At 44.7% G+C, this 12,489-nt stretch overlaps 1 protein-coding gene across 3 annotated transcripts in view; it reads left to right on the forward strand.

Annotated features, from left to right (window-relative positions):
• Nucleotides 1–11,404, forward strand: part of NCK2 (NCK adaptor protein 2) — a 130,014-nt gene extending 118,610 nt beyond the window's left edge. For all 3 annotated transcript variants that reach the window (XM_037806939.1, XM_037806940.1, XM_037806938.1), the window contains one exon: nt 9,765–11,404. In XM_037806939.1, the coding sequence (XP_037662867.1) occupies nt 9,765–9,959 (195 nt within the window). In that variant the 3' untranslated portion in view covers nt 9,960–11,404. The remainder of the gene's footprint in view (nt 1–9,764) is intronic.
• The last annotated feature ends 1,085 nt before the right edge of the window (nt 11,405–12,489 follow it).

Consider the following 12,489-nt stretch of genomic DNA (forward strand, 5'->3'; position numbering starts at 1 on the left):
GTCTAGTCCAGCGAGTGTTCTGCTGTGGAGCTCCCAAGTTATCACATACCGTCATTAAAATGCGTGTAACCAGCATGCAGGGAACAGATGACTTTTCAAGAATACAGAAGGCATTTGAGAATCTTTGGAATTTTAGCATTAAAACCCTCATATATTATGAAAAACTTTGGATCGAGTTTTATTTCTGCCTTATATGTAAAAGGAAGTAATACTAAATCCATTTTCAACTTTTTTTTCTCCCCTTGAGAGAGGTAAACATAGAAGACAGAACAGAGAGTCATTTGTTCCCTAAAAATCATCACGGCTTGTAAAATGTAAATGAGGCAGGTGTAGTTCCAGCCCAGCGAGCTGTTCACTTGCAGAGTGTGGAGAAGGCGGGGACCTCGGCTGGTCTTCAGAATCACATCGCTGATGGTAGCGCAGGGGACATCTCTTAACCTGCCTCTCTCTCTCGGCTTCAATGTAGGCTCTTCTTTTCCTTCCTTGCACCTGTGTTCTCACCATCCTGTGCTTCTGTCTCTTGGACTCTAGCTATTTCTTGCTTCCAGACCTTTGCACCTTGCTGGAAAACTCTAGCATATAGGCCCCCGCTCCACCCTGCCCCAGCAGTCTAACTTGCACGTGTCCCTCGCCATCTCCCTCCAGCCGTCTTCGCTTCTAGGACCTTCCCTGACCCCAGCCCTGGCCACGGGCTTCTGGGCCACATTGCATCTCCCCTCAAGAGTCTTCACACTGGGTGGTAACTGCCTGTTTCCTCTGCTGTTTTATCCCCAACCAAAGGCCAAGCAAGCCCCAGAGTGCACGTTGTATGTCTTGAATCCCCAGAGCCTCAGTGAGGCTCAAAAAGTATTGTTTACATTAACAGATGAAGTAATTATCCAAGATGTGACTGGTAAGCAGCAGCCAACGAAAGCAGAGCATTGGGAATTCCCAGCTCATTCTTGTTTTTAGTAAGTCCAGGGCTCTCTCCTTGGCTCCGACTCGGTGGTCCCTGGCTTCTCACTGCCACCGCGAGGCTCTGGATGCTTCATCTCAACCTAATGGGGAGAGAAATGGGACATCAAGGAACCTCTGGCAACTAAAGAATTTTTATACGCTGAAATATAAATGTGTTGAAGTTAATAATTTATCCATGATTGTATTCAGAAAGATTTCCATAAATACCCTTAGATCATTAATTGCCCTGTTTTCTAAATATTTATGTTGATCTTGTGTAAAACCACCAGTACGTATTAGAAGTGTTTTTTCCCAAAAATGTTTGAAGTTCTATGAAAAGAAAAAAAATTAAAACTGGGTCAGATAAGTTTTTAGCACTGAATGTATCAGAAAGGATTATATGACTAGCACATGTAGCATCAGTGTAAACCCTTCTTTTTTTATGCTACTTGAATTCTAATCAGCTGTCACTGCAGGAATAACTGAATATGTGCGTCTTCTGGACTAAAGCCTCTATTTGGTTTATAGAAGAGGAAAAAGTCATGTTTAGCTCCCTAGCAATCTCAAAATCACTCCACTTAAATTAGCATTGAGATAAAATCATAGACTGGTTGAAGAAAATGTGTTACGGTTTCTTTGAACTGTAATTTTTGTTTGGCCTTGTTTTTAACCACAGACAGACAGACAGACAGAAATGTAGCTCCAGCTTGGGAGGTGACTGGAGCTTTAGAGGGCCCAGAAGATGGTGCTGCCATTCCCCCAGGGTTCCCTGTGAGTGTGGTGAGGGGTGAAAGGATTTATCAGATCGTCGAGGAAAGCACCATCAGCCACTCCAGCCTCCGAGATGAGGAGGGAGAGATGGGGAGGAACATTTAAAGGTGGCTCTGGTAGACCACTTGGGTAAAAATTTCTTTCTTGTATCCCAACAAGAGCCCGGAAGGCAAGCACACATCTTTTATCTCCTTAAATAGGGGACTCGGGCTCGCCTCGCCAGGTGATCTTTACTTGGTGTTCTTTGAAAACATTTCCTTGGCAAATTGCAAGTCCACAAGAAATGTTTATGTTTTGGTCTGAAAGCTGTGTCCTAGGAGAGTACAGAGATGGGTCTCTACAGTATTTTAAAAATCTTACTAATAATTAGATATTCTAAGAGGCTAAGTGGGTATACCAGCCAGAGCCAATCAGTATTATTGTAGCATTTATTTTTAAAAGGTCAAGGAGAGGGGTTAATAGAAAGGATATAATCATGCATCAGCCAGTTGTCTTCATACATGTTCAGTGATCATTGTCACCTGACCCCAGGCCAAAGAAGAGCAAACTTTTATTATTATTATTATTATTATTATTATTCCTGCCCCCCGCTCCTGCAAAAAGCTGTAAACTGGAGTCACTTGTTGTCGCGAGTGATCTGGAGACACTGACAAGTTCTTCTGCCCACTCACTCCACCCCACTAAGGGACAGGGCCCTGGAGCTCTGCCCGCCCCTTTCCTCTCGGCATCTCCTCCCCAGCCCCAGGCCAGGAGAGCAAACGTCTTTACCTGCCCAGATACTTGGGTTTCCTCTGTCATAATTTTGAGGTTTCCACTAGAATTGCACAAATCTTTTTAGACCAGCACGTGACCTTTTAAACTCAGCTCCACTTTTTGGTTGTCTTCATTCCACAGGTGTATTTCTCACCTTTTGATTTTTGGGGGGATATTTCTCACGGCCCCTGTTTTAAACAGCTCTTAACGGGCCTCTACTCCAGGGCAGTAGGTGCAGACCCCAGAGCTCGCCCGTAGAAAGCAGCTCATTCTGATCGGGGTCCCTGTGCAGCAGGTACTTGGGGAGCTGAATGCGCAGGGCAGCTCACCTCCTTCCTGAGGGCATTCTGCTTCACCTCTTAGGTAAATGCCAGCCGCGTCATATGTCAGTGGCTGGGAGTATTACAGAATCAAGCATGGGTGGTTCTGTGAGCTGATGTGAGGACCCCATTTGAAATATTCTTCATGGCAGTGAATCTCAAAGTGCGGTTCTCTGACCAGTAGCATCAGTGTCCCCAGAGAACATGGTAGAAATGCAGGTTCTCAGGCCCCACCCCAGACCTGCTAAGCCGGAATCTCTGGGGGCTGGCCTGCAACCTCTGATTTTAACAAGCCCTTCTGGGGGCTTCGACGTCCAAAACACTGTGTTATATGGTAAAATTCTCACTTAAATGATCGATTATCATGTATTTGTCAGTCATGCCAGCCATGACACTGCAGAAAGACAAAATTTGGCAGGAACAGTATCCTAAAGGTCTGTCTCTGAGGTATTTACATTTAACTTCAGGAAATATTTTGTGGGGTGTATACTAACTTGAAAATGAGCAGTAACAGCTCCATCATTTAATAGGTAAGTGGGACTTTAAGAGACTGTTTTGTATTTAATGATTGATTTTTATTTACTTATGTAAATAGGTTTATTTCCAAAGCTAATGAGAGTGATAACATTTGATCATGTCACATGGCTTTAGGCCTATGGGGTAAACATTTTAGGGATACATTTACAGCATAGAAAATGCTGGTGAGGCTGGGCACACCTGGGGGTAGGAAAAGGTAATCGGATGTAAAAATAAAGAGAATGTGTTTCTGTTCTGCAGTAATGAACATGTTCTAAAATTGATCATGTGGATGTATGCACAACTATGTGATGATACTGTGAGCCAGTGATTGTATACTTTGGATGATCTTTTGATGGGTGAATATATCTCAATAAAATTGGGAAAACAAAAAACCAAGAGAATGGTACTGGTTGACAGTGGCATAAGAGTAGACAGTGAGCCAATTTTGATTAAAAGAAGACTATATGAGACCACCAGGGAGGGCGTGTGTTCCAGTTTGCTAATGCTGCTGGAATGCAAAACACCAGAAATGGATTGGCTTTTATAAAGGGGGGTTTATTTGGTTACACAGTTAAAATCTTAAGGCCGTAAAGTATCCAAGGTAAGGCATCGACAGTCAGGTACCTTCACTGGAGGATGGCCAAAAGTGTCCGTAAAACCTCTGTTAGCTGGGAAGGCAAGTGGCTGGCTTTTGCTTGCTCCCAGGTTGCATTCCAAAACAGCGTTGTCCAAAATGTCTGCATCAGCTTCCAACGGCCGTCTTCAGAATGTCTGTCTCAGCTTCTGTGCATTCTTCAAAGTGTCCTTCTTGGCTGCAGCAAGCTCGCTCCTTCTGTCTGAGCTTATATAGTGCTCCAGTGAACCAATCAAGGCCCACGCTGAATGGGCGGGGCCACACCTACATGGAAATTATCCAGTCAGAGTCATCACCCACAGCTGGGAGGAATCCATCTCCAGGGATTCCAATGTAATCAGCACGAAAACGTCTGCCCCAAAAGATTGCATCAAAGATAATGGCATTTTGGGGAACATAATACATCCAAACTGGCACAGTGAGCTAATAGAGTGAGAAAACCGAAATGCAGTTTTTTTGAGATAACAGAGATTAAAATAATCAGTGAAATGCAAATTGCTCCTAAGCCATCAATTCTCAGATGTTTTTGGAAGTGAATGAACCACTTTTGTGGACAAAAAGATACTTCCTTACGGAAATAAAAATGAAAGAAAAATATCCCTTTACGAAAATAAATGGATGATACTCCTTTTGGTAAGAAACCAACAACTGTGCCTTCTCTTGAGGGGCAGAGGGAATGTGAAATATGTAATATAATGTAAATTATTAATGTTCAGAGGCCTCAGGGTGACCAGAGATTAATCCAAAATCCACCTGGGAGGCCTGGTAAACCACACAAAGGGGGTTTCCATTCTAGTTGTTTCTTAAAGTCCAGAGTGAAATATGAATGGAAGTTTTAAAGTTATTAAAGAATCCAGAGTGTCTGAGGACAGGCTCCCTCCCTCCCCTCTTATTTCCTTATGGCCACTGTGCTTAGAAGAAAATCCCATTAACACCTAAGCTTTCGGGCATGAAGGAAGAAATAAAGTTTATTGAAGTCTGTTCTCCATTTTGTCTTACAATGAGAAAATTGTGATTAAATCTTGAGTAGGAGGAGAGAGAAGTATCGGTTCAGGGCATCTGTTTTATAAATATGCAGAGGTGCTTTTGAACAAATATTTGAAGCAATGGATCAAGTTGGGAAAGCTGTAGAAAAAGAATCAAAGAGCATATGCTCTGATTTTCTTTTTTAAAAGCCCTCACTGGTTGAGAGCAGAAATTGCAAAGAGGTGACAGGTAAGAATTACCTAAAGGAGTGAGGGGGTGGTCAAAACAGGAAATCCGTACGTCGACGTGTCTGTTCACACCTCCTGTAAGCCCAGTGTGGGATGTGGAGTCGAATCCCGTTCGTGCACTTAGAGGCATTTTGGCAAAGAGAGGACGTCAAGCCAGAACAAGAACAATAATGATGATAAGGATCCTGGGAGAGATTGGATTTCTAACAACTTATTACTAGTCCTGAGATTCCACTTGGAAAATGATTTTTTAAAAAGAAGGGTGGTGTGAATAGGTAATGACTAATTGATAATTCTTCAGAACCTCCGATTCAGAAACTAGAGGATCAACACATCATTCCTTACAAGGAACAGTCAAAGGAGGAGGTAGCAAGAAGTGCTCTGGTATTAGAAAATCGGAAAAATTAGCTCAGTAATCAGTAAAGCATAGAAATTATCCAAATGAGTGTAGTGTTGGGAGAAGGAAAGGGTAGTAAAATTTGAAGAAAATATGAGGACTTGACGGGCTTCAGCGCTTTGCCCCAGCAGAGAAAGCTGATGCTTACTAGCCAGTATGAGCCATCCTTAGGAGAAGAAAGAACTGTTAAAAGAAAAATTTTTAAAAATTCCTGCATTCAGATCAGAAACACCCAAAACTAAAAATGTGTGTGGAGCAAGAGTGTTGAGCTGGTGTTTGTTTTGGTTATCTTTCTCAGTGTAGATATTCAGGCAACGCGTGTTAAGATTCCTTGACACACGTGAATTTAGAGTACTGTGTCGTGTGTACACTACCACTCGTTGAGGGGGTGGAGTGTGCTGTAGACCTTTTACGGTCCGATTTCTCTGAGCCTGTTTCAGAAAGCCAAGCACGAAAGGACCACAACCGGCGTGAGCAGCACAGATAGTGTCGCCTTGACTGAGCTCATTCCCTGTCTTGCACGCTGTCTCCTGAGTTGTTTGGGGCCCAGAGTAGCTCCATCTCCCTCTGATCCAGGGACTGGCTCAGTTGGAATGAAGAAACCTTATGACACGCTCTCCTGCAGAGTCCCAGCTGTCCCATTAGGGCAAATTCCCAAAAAAAGGAACATCTGCGGCAGGGCCGGACACCCTAGGACACAATCAGAAAGGTGTCTGCAGAGTGGGGTGTAAGGGCAGGGATGGAGTTACTCTGACATGGGGCCGCAGAGCCCCCCAGTCGAGTTCCCGTCTTTTCCTGGTGGCTCTGGACATTTGAAATCACTGGTGGGGGTTGGTCCTCGGGCTACAGTGGCATCCCCTGGGGGGCCTATGAGAACACGGATGGCCGGGCCGGCCCCAGGGCTGCTGCTTAGTAGGTCTGGGGTGGGGCCCCAGGATATGTGGGTCTGACAGGTTCCCAGGTGAGGCTTGTGCTGCTGGTCCTGGGTGCACACCTGGAGGACACTTGTCTAGTTCCGCACACGTGGGGGACACCGGTCTAGCTCCTGCCTTCAGGTTTGATTTAGAGCTGCTTAACAGGTGGCAGGTACCCATGGATGTCAGCACAAAGACTGTTCATTCTGAGATTCCCTGGGGAGAATCTACTCCATTTGAACTAAGAACACCCCAGGCTTTCCCCACCATTGCTTGGCATGAACGTAGTTCTTTAGCTGGTTTCTGCTCAGTAGCCCACAAAATTAAAAATTATTTTTTGTGCCACCTCAGTTTTACTGTGGTAATGCACGTGCACACACACATACACACACATACACACACCTTGATGTTAAAGGACTTAAATGAAAAGCAAATTTTCCTGGTCAGGAAATCATCTATTGATCATTTGGCTTAATTAAAATTGGGTATGTCTTATACTTACTATGAGTCACTGATGTGCTACCTCCACTAAAAACGACACCATTTTATGAATTGATTAAAGGTTCTATAAAGTTAGCACAATGCCTTGGTCGTGCTAAACTCTAAAAGCAAAACTTTTCTAAGCACAACTTATGGCACACAATATGCGTGTGTGTGTATGTGTGTAATGTAGGGAACTTGAAACTAAAAATAAAAATTACTTTAAGGAAAACCTGAAGGCACACAAAGAAGATTAAACAGTGCATAACTCATGGACACACTGTTTTTTTGCAGTGTGCACTGCACGGGGGCTCCTGTCATCTCCTGGGACTGGTAACTATTGTGATGATGACAGTGATGGTGGCCAAGCCCTGCTGGTGTTGGGGTCATTTGAGTTTTTTTGTGTTCAAAACCATATACAACAACTAACTTGGATATGATATGGACCACCCTGCATCCATGTTGTTCAACTTCGTGAAAACAGTAATGATTTGAGAATTGTGCAGTGAGGTGATCACTTAGACTGTTGTTTTGGTGTCTGGACCACAGCCTAGATGGTGCTGGTGGATGCTGACGTCACAGTCCTGCGAGGACTCATTGCTGAGGGACCCGTTCGGGGAAATGATCTTCAAGTGCTGTGTGTCCCCACCACCCACACCCCCTAAAGGCCCTGCTAGTGGCCCTGATTATGGAAATAATAGAAAGCCTGTGGTCTAATCCTAAGACATTCTGGCTCTTCTGAAGTTTTGTCCCACAAGCATTTCCTGGGTCTCCTCCAAGACATCAAGCCCTATGTTCAGCCCTGGAGAAAAGATGGTTTTTTTCCCCCCTCAAGGATGTGTTTTTATTTGCTCTTGTTTGGGACTGAGGGGTATATAAATACAAACTATAAATAAAATAGTTTCCGTGAGTCTTCTATGCTAACAGCTGTTCCGGGGGATGAGCCTGGTGGCCCGGCGCAGTTTGGCTTCTCTCTGCACCCATTCCCCTGCCTCGTGTGGAGGGAATCATCCCTTGGTTTGCAAGATGTTTTCATCAAGCGTGTTTGACTTGGGCTTTGTAAGCTCACTGTGGGACGGTGGCCCGGGTGACTGTTCGCTTTGTCTGCGCTCCTGGGGAGGCAGCAGAGCAGGCCGGCCTGATGGGTGCTCAGCCGCAGCAAGTCCCGGAACGGGACAGGCTGACGTGGCCCGGTGGAAACCTAGCTCGGGAATTCAGTTAAGAAAAATATTAAGCTGCCACTACCTGTGGGACTGCGGAGTATAGCCCTGCCGATCTCGCACACATTAGGGGGGTGTGTTTAAACTGCTTTATTTGCAGGGTAGTGTGACTGTGTACACTGTGGCCCCACCACTGGAACGGTGTGAACCTTATACTGTAGAGAAAGCCAAAGAGGGGGAGAGTGGGTCTTGTCCGGGGCCGGGGAGTTTAAGCAAAGCTTCTTAAAGAAGGTGTAACCTTTGAGCTGAGCCTTCTGGGATCACTTGAAAGCGGGCTGCGGTGGGAGGACAACAGATAACAGGAACAGGAGCGAAAATGGGGCTGTGGGTGGCAAATACCTTAGACTTGTGGATTGTCACTCGAGTCTGGAGCCAGATGACACAGGGCCTGGCAGGTATGGTGGGCAGCGGAGAAGTGGATGTGGAGGGAGGGCTTGGCGCCCTCCCGTGGGGTTTCTTCCCAAGGGACGTGCCCATTTCCCAGAGCGGTTTCCCACCAGTCTCAACTCCTGGAGCTCAGGCTTGGTTTACGTTCCTTCAGAGGCCGGTACACCTGGGTCCCACACACAGGTGCACACACACACAGTTAGCTTCCTCTACCTCATTATTCTCTCTCATGCGACTCTCCTTTTTCTTCAGAGAATTTAACACAGTTTGCAGTTCTATATCCACCTACTTATTAATCAATCCCCCCCCCCCGGATTGTGACTTCTTTGAGCATGCACACACACACACACACATATGTATCCAGAGTGTGACCTGCCTGGCATGTTGTCAGTGTTCAATAAATAATTGTTACATACTGAATTACGTTTTTTTCCCAGAAAAAGTTCCTTACTCACTATCTTCCCTGCATATTTTGTAATAAATGAGATAAAATACCAATTTTAACAAAAAGGATGGCATCTTTATAAAATGTGTTCAAATATAAGTAAGGCACTGGCATAATCACAGAATTTAAACAATTCTCCATAAAATCTGTGCCCAAACCATCGGACAGCCTACTCTGGAATATTATGAACAGTGTTTAAAATGCAACCACAGTTTTCCATTACTCTTAAGTTTTTATTTCTAAATAGCTTAGAACTAGGGAAGGAAAATGTTGGCTTAATTTCTTATAGTGGTAGAAGTCACAGGAAGTAAAATTTCCTAGCTGTCACTTTAGAATCCTCAGTTTATCAAAAATAGCTTGGGAAATGAAAAATTCAAGTTTCTTCATGTTTCAGATTTAACACAGAGTCATCGGTTCCGTAATGAATTTGCAATTTTCATATAACTGAAATGCATTTTATTTAATAAATAATTTAAATTTTTCTTGGATTCAGAACATCAGCATCTTGGAATGCCTTTGGGCCATCGGGACATCAAACGTTGTTCTAGATATTGAAACATAGACCTGCCTGAGCTGTGTGGTGGTTTGGATTTGGGTAAATGGCACATTCAGACTGTCATACCCAAAATGCTTGAGAGTCGCTAGGGTACATCTCACGGAGGAAAGGATTTCCATTTTCAGACCTTAAGACTCTCAAGTTGATGGATTGCGTGCGTTTTCCCAGAGTCTCCTCTCTGCGGCCAAGTCACAACTTGTGTTTTGTTTCCTCCCCAGCCCAGCGACTTCTCCGTATCTCTCAAAGCATCAGGGAAGAACAAACATTTCAAGGTGCAGCTCGTGGACAATGTCTACTGTATCGGGCAGCGGCGATTTCACACCATGGATGAGTTGGTAGAACACTACAAAAAGGCCCCCATCTTCACCAGTGAACACGGGGAAAAGTTATATCTCGTCAAGGCGCTTCAGTGACGGTGAAGGCCGCTCGGCATCCCTGCCACCGCCCTCCTCCAACTGCAGGCCTTAGGTCCACACTCACTCTCACAGAGCGGAGCTGATCTACCTGAAAAAGAAGTCTTAAGTACGGCTCCCCCTGCAGAAGGTTTTGCTCTGTCTAGTGGTTCATCCTTTATTGGGTTCTTTTGCCTAGTTTATCTCTTTATTGAGTTCTGTTTGTTTTCAGTTGGCTCTTCCCGCAGGTTTCGAACGTAAGCAGCCATCCCCAGCACTCACCCTACGCTCAACTCCAGCCCCACTTCCTGCCAGTTTCACAGAATTTGGAGATGGAAGAAGGGCGAGTCTATCTGTCTTGTTCTTTCTCAATTGGAAATGGTGTTAATCTGTTCAAATTGTTTATGCTAACAGAACCCTTTATTAAAAAGACACCGGGCACGGTTTGAATGCACTGAAGCTGCAGTTAATTGAGTGAAAGATAAAAGATAGTACACCCCAAAAGTTTTGGCTGCAAGTTCTGGGGCTCTTTTGCTCACCAGGTGGCGTACAGGAAGTTCCTAGATCCTAGAAGCACTTTTTCCGATGCCCTCGGCTTGCACGTTGCTTCCCAGACTGTCCAGAGTGAATGCATTTGGTGGCAGAGCTTCCTGAAACACCAGGCGAGAGTGGAGTAAAGGATATCCGTCCAGGGCCTTTGGAGCTGTGCTTGCAATAAAGAATTTCCTTGGAAAATAGTCTCCCAAAAAGGGAATCGGCAACTCATAGAGGCAGAATGTTTTGGTAATTAACCCCTCAAGCGTGCCATCCACATAATGCTTTTTCCTCTTGCCCTTCTGCGTGTTTGAATTTCACAGTTATGTTTTGAATTCTCAAAGTAATATATATCTGTAGCTGTTTGTTGACACTAATACAGAAGATTAAGGAAAACAACTGATCTTTGGGGAAGGGGAGCTACCAACACTTTACTTTTATGTACACACACACACAGTATATATATATATATGTGTATATATATATTATTTGCTTTACAGGGATATTTTTCAGGGTTTACAAAAGAATATGTGATTGGTAGTAAGAGACACACAGAATGTTTATGAAGAAATTGCATTTTCTTTTTTTCTTTACATATAAACTTCCTTATAGTTTAAATATACAGTCTTGAGATGGCACATTCCTAAGATTGCAGAAGGTGTCTGGAGATCCCCTATACTTGCATACCCAGTTTTTTGGATATTGTAATAAAAAAAAAAGTATTATGACAAGATTGTTGCGTGTTTATCTTTGGCATTACTCTCACCCAGTTATGGGAGAGTAATCACGAAATAGCATTTACTGAATACTCTATGCCTGAAGGGAAGAGTTGTAGAGAGGACCTTAACAAATTTATTACTTGTGTGTTTTCTTTTTCTACCACCACATTTTGTATATTGAAATAATAAATTTTAATTAGCAAAACTCCAAGAGAAACCAGAATCTCAAGCCTGGTCTTAACTTTGCTCTTGGGTAACTGTTACTTGTCAAAAACGATGACATGTGCCGGGGCTGGAGATGCAGTCACCTGACCGGGTGTGTGCCCCGTGGGCTGATGACAGCCCAGGTGTATTGGGTGTCCCTGCATGCCAGGCGCAGTCCAGCTCATTCATCCGTCTCCACACTCCAGAAGGTAAGTGCTATCATCATCCCCATTTTACAGATGAAGAGAAGAAGGCACAGGACACATGATTAGTAAATGGGAGAGCAAGGCTGCAAGGCCAGAGGATCTGGGTCCAGGGCTGTGCCCTTGAACCCCAGCAGTGCTGCCCAGAGGGCCATTCGGGAGACAGGTATTTCTCAAGAGCTTGCACTTACCATTCCTGTTTCCTATGAAGTTAATTATATCTTTTTGCTGCCTTTGATTATAGTAAATTAGAAGTGTGGGGTCTGGGAACTGAGGTTGGGGGACCCAGTTTTATGTGGATGCCATCTGGATTTTGTCCCTGAGGCAGTTCGTCACCTTATACAAAAAACATCTGCTCTGTATCATGGAACTAATCAATCCCTCCTGACTCTCTTAGCTTCTCCCGGTTGTGTTGTGTGTTACACTGTAACCTTATGCTCCTGGAATCCCTCTCAACAGTGAGTGCCTGGACAGCTGGACTTGATTTACACACAGCAATTCAGGAAGAACTGAGCAGTAAAAGGGCAGAAGACAGATGTACATTTGGCTTCAGGAACCTCTTCAAGGCATACAGTTGTTATTGACAGTTTTTTTCCACTCTTACTACGGCCCACCTTGTGAGGCTCATCCTCCAGCTGCCTGGGGGTAGATCAGGATTAGTGATTTTTTACTAAGGAGATGGCACCCCAGGGTGGGCCTGGTGTCAGGCAGAGCACGGAGGGTGGATGGGTGACCCCAGGGTAAGCAGGTGTGTAGAGCGGCAGGGTCAGCGTGGGTCCCCACGTGGTCCGGAGTGTAGACCACTGGCGCTCTGTCCGGGCAGCCCCCATGCCATGGGCATTCGGCGTGTCAGGAGATTTCCTGGACAAGTCCTGTTCTGCTCTGGCCATT

The sequence above is a fragment of the Choloepus didactylus genome, chromosome 17, assembly GCF_015220235.1.
Source record: "Choloepus didactylus isolate mChoDid1 chromosome 17, mChoDid1.pri, whole genome shotgun sequence".
In the NCBI taxonomy this organism is placed as follows: domain Eukaryota; kingdom Metazoa; phylum Chordata; class Mammalia; order Pilosa; family Megalonychidae; genus Choloepus; species Choloepus didactylus.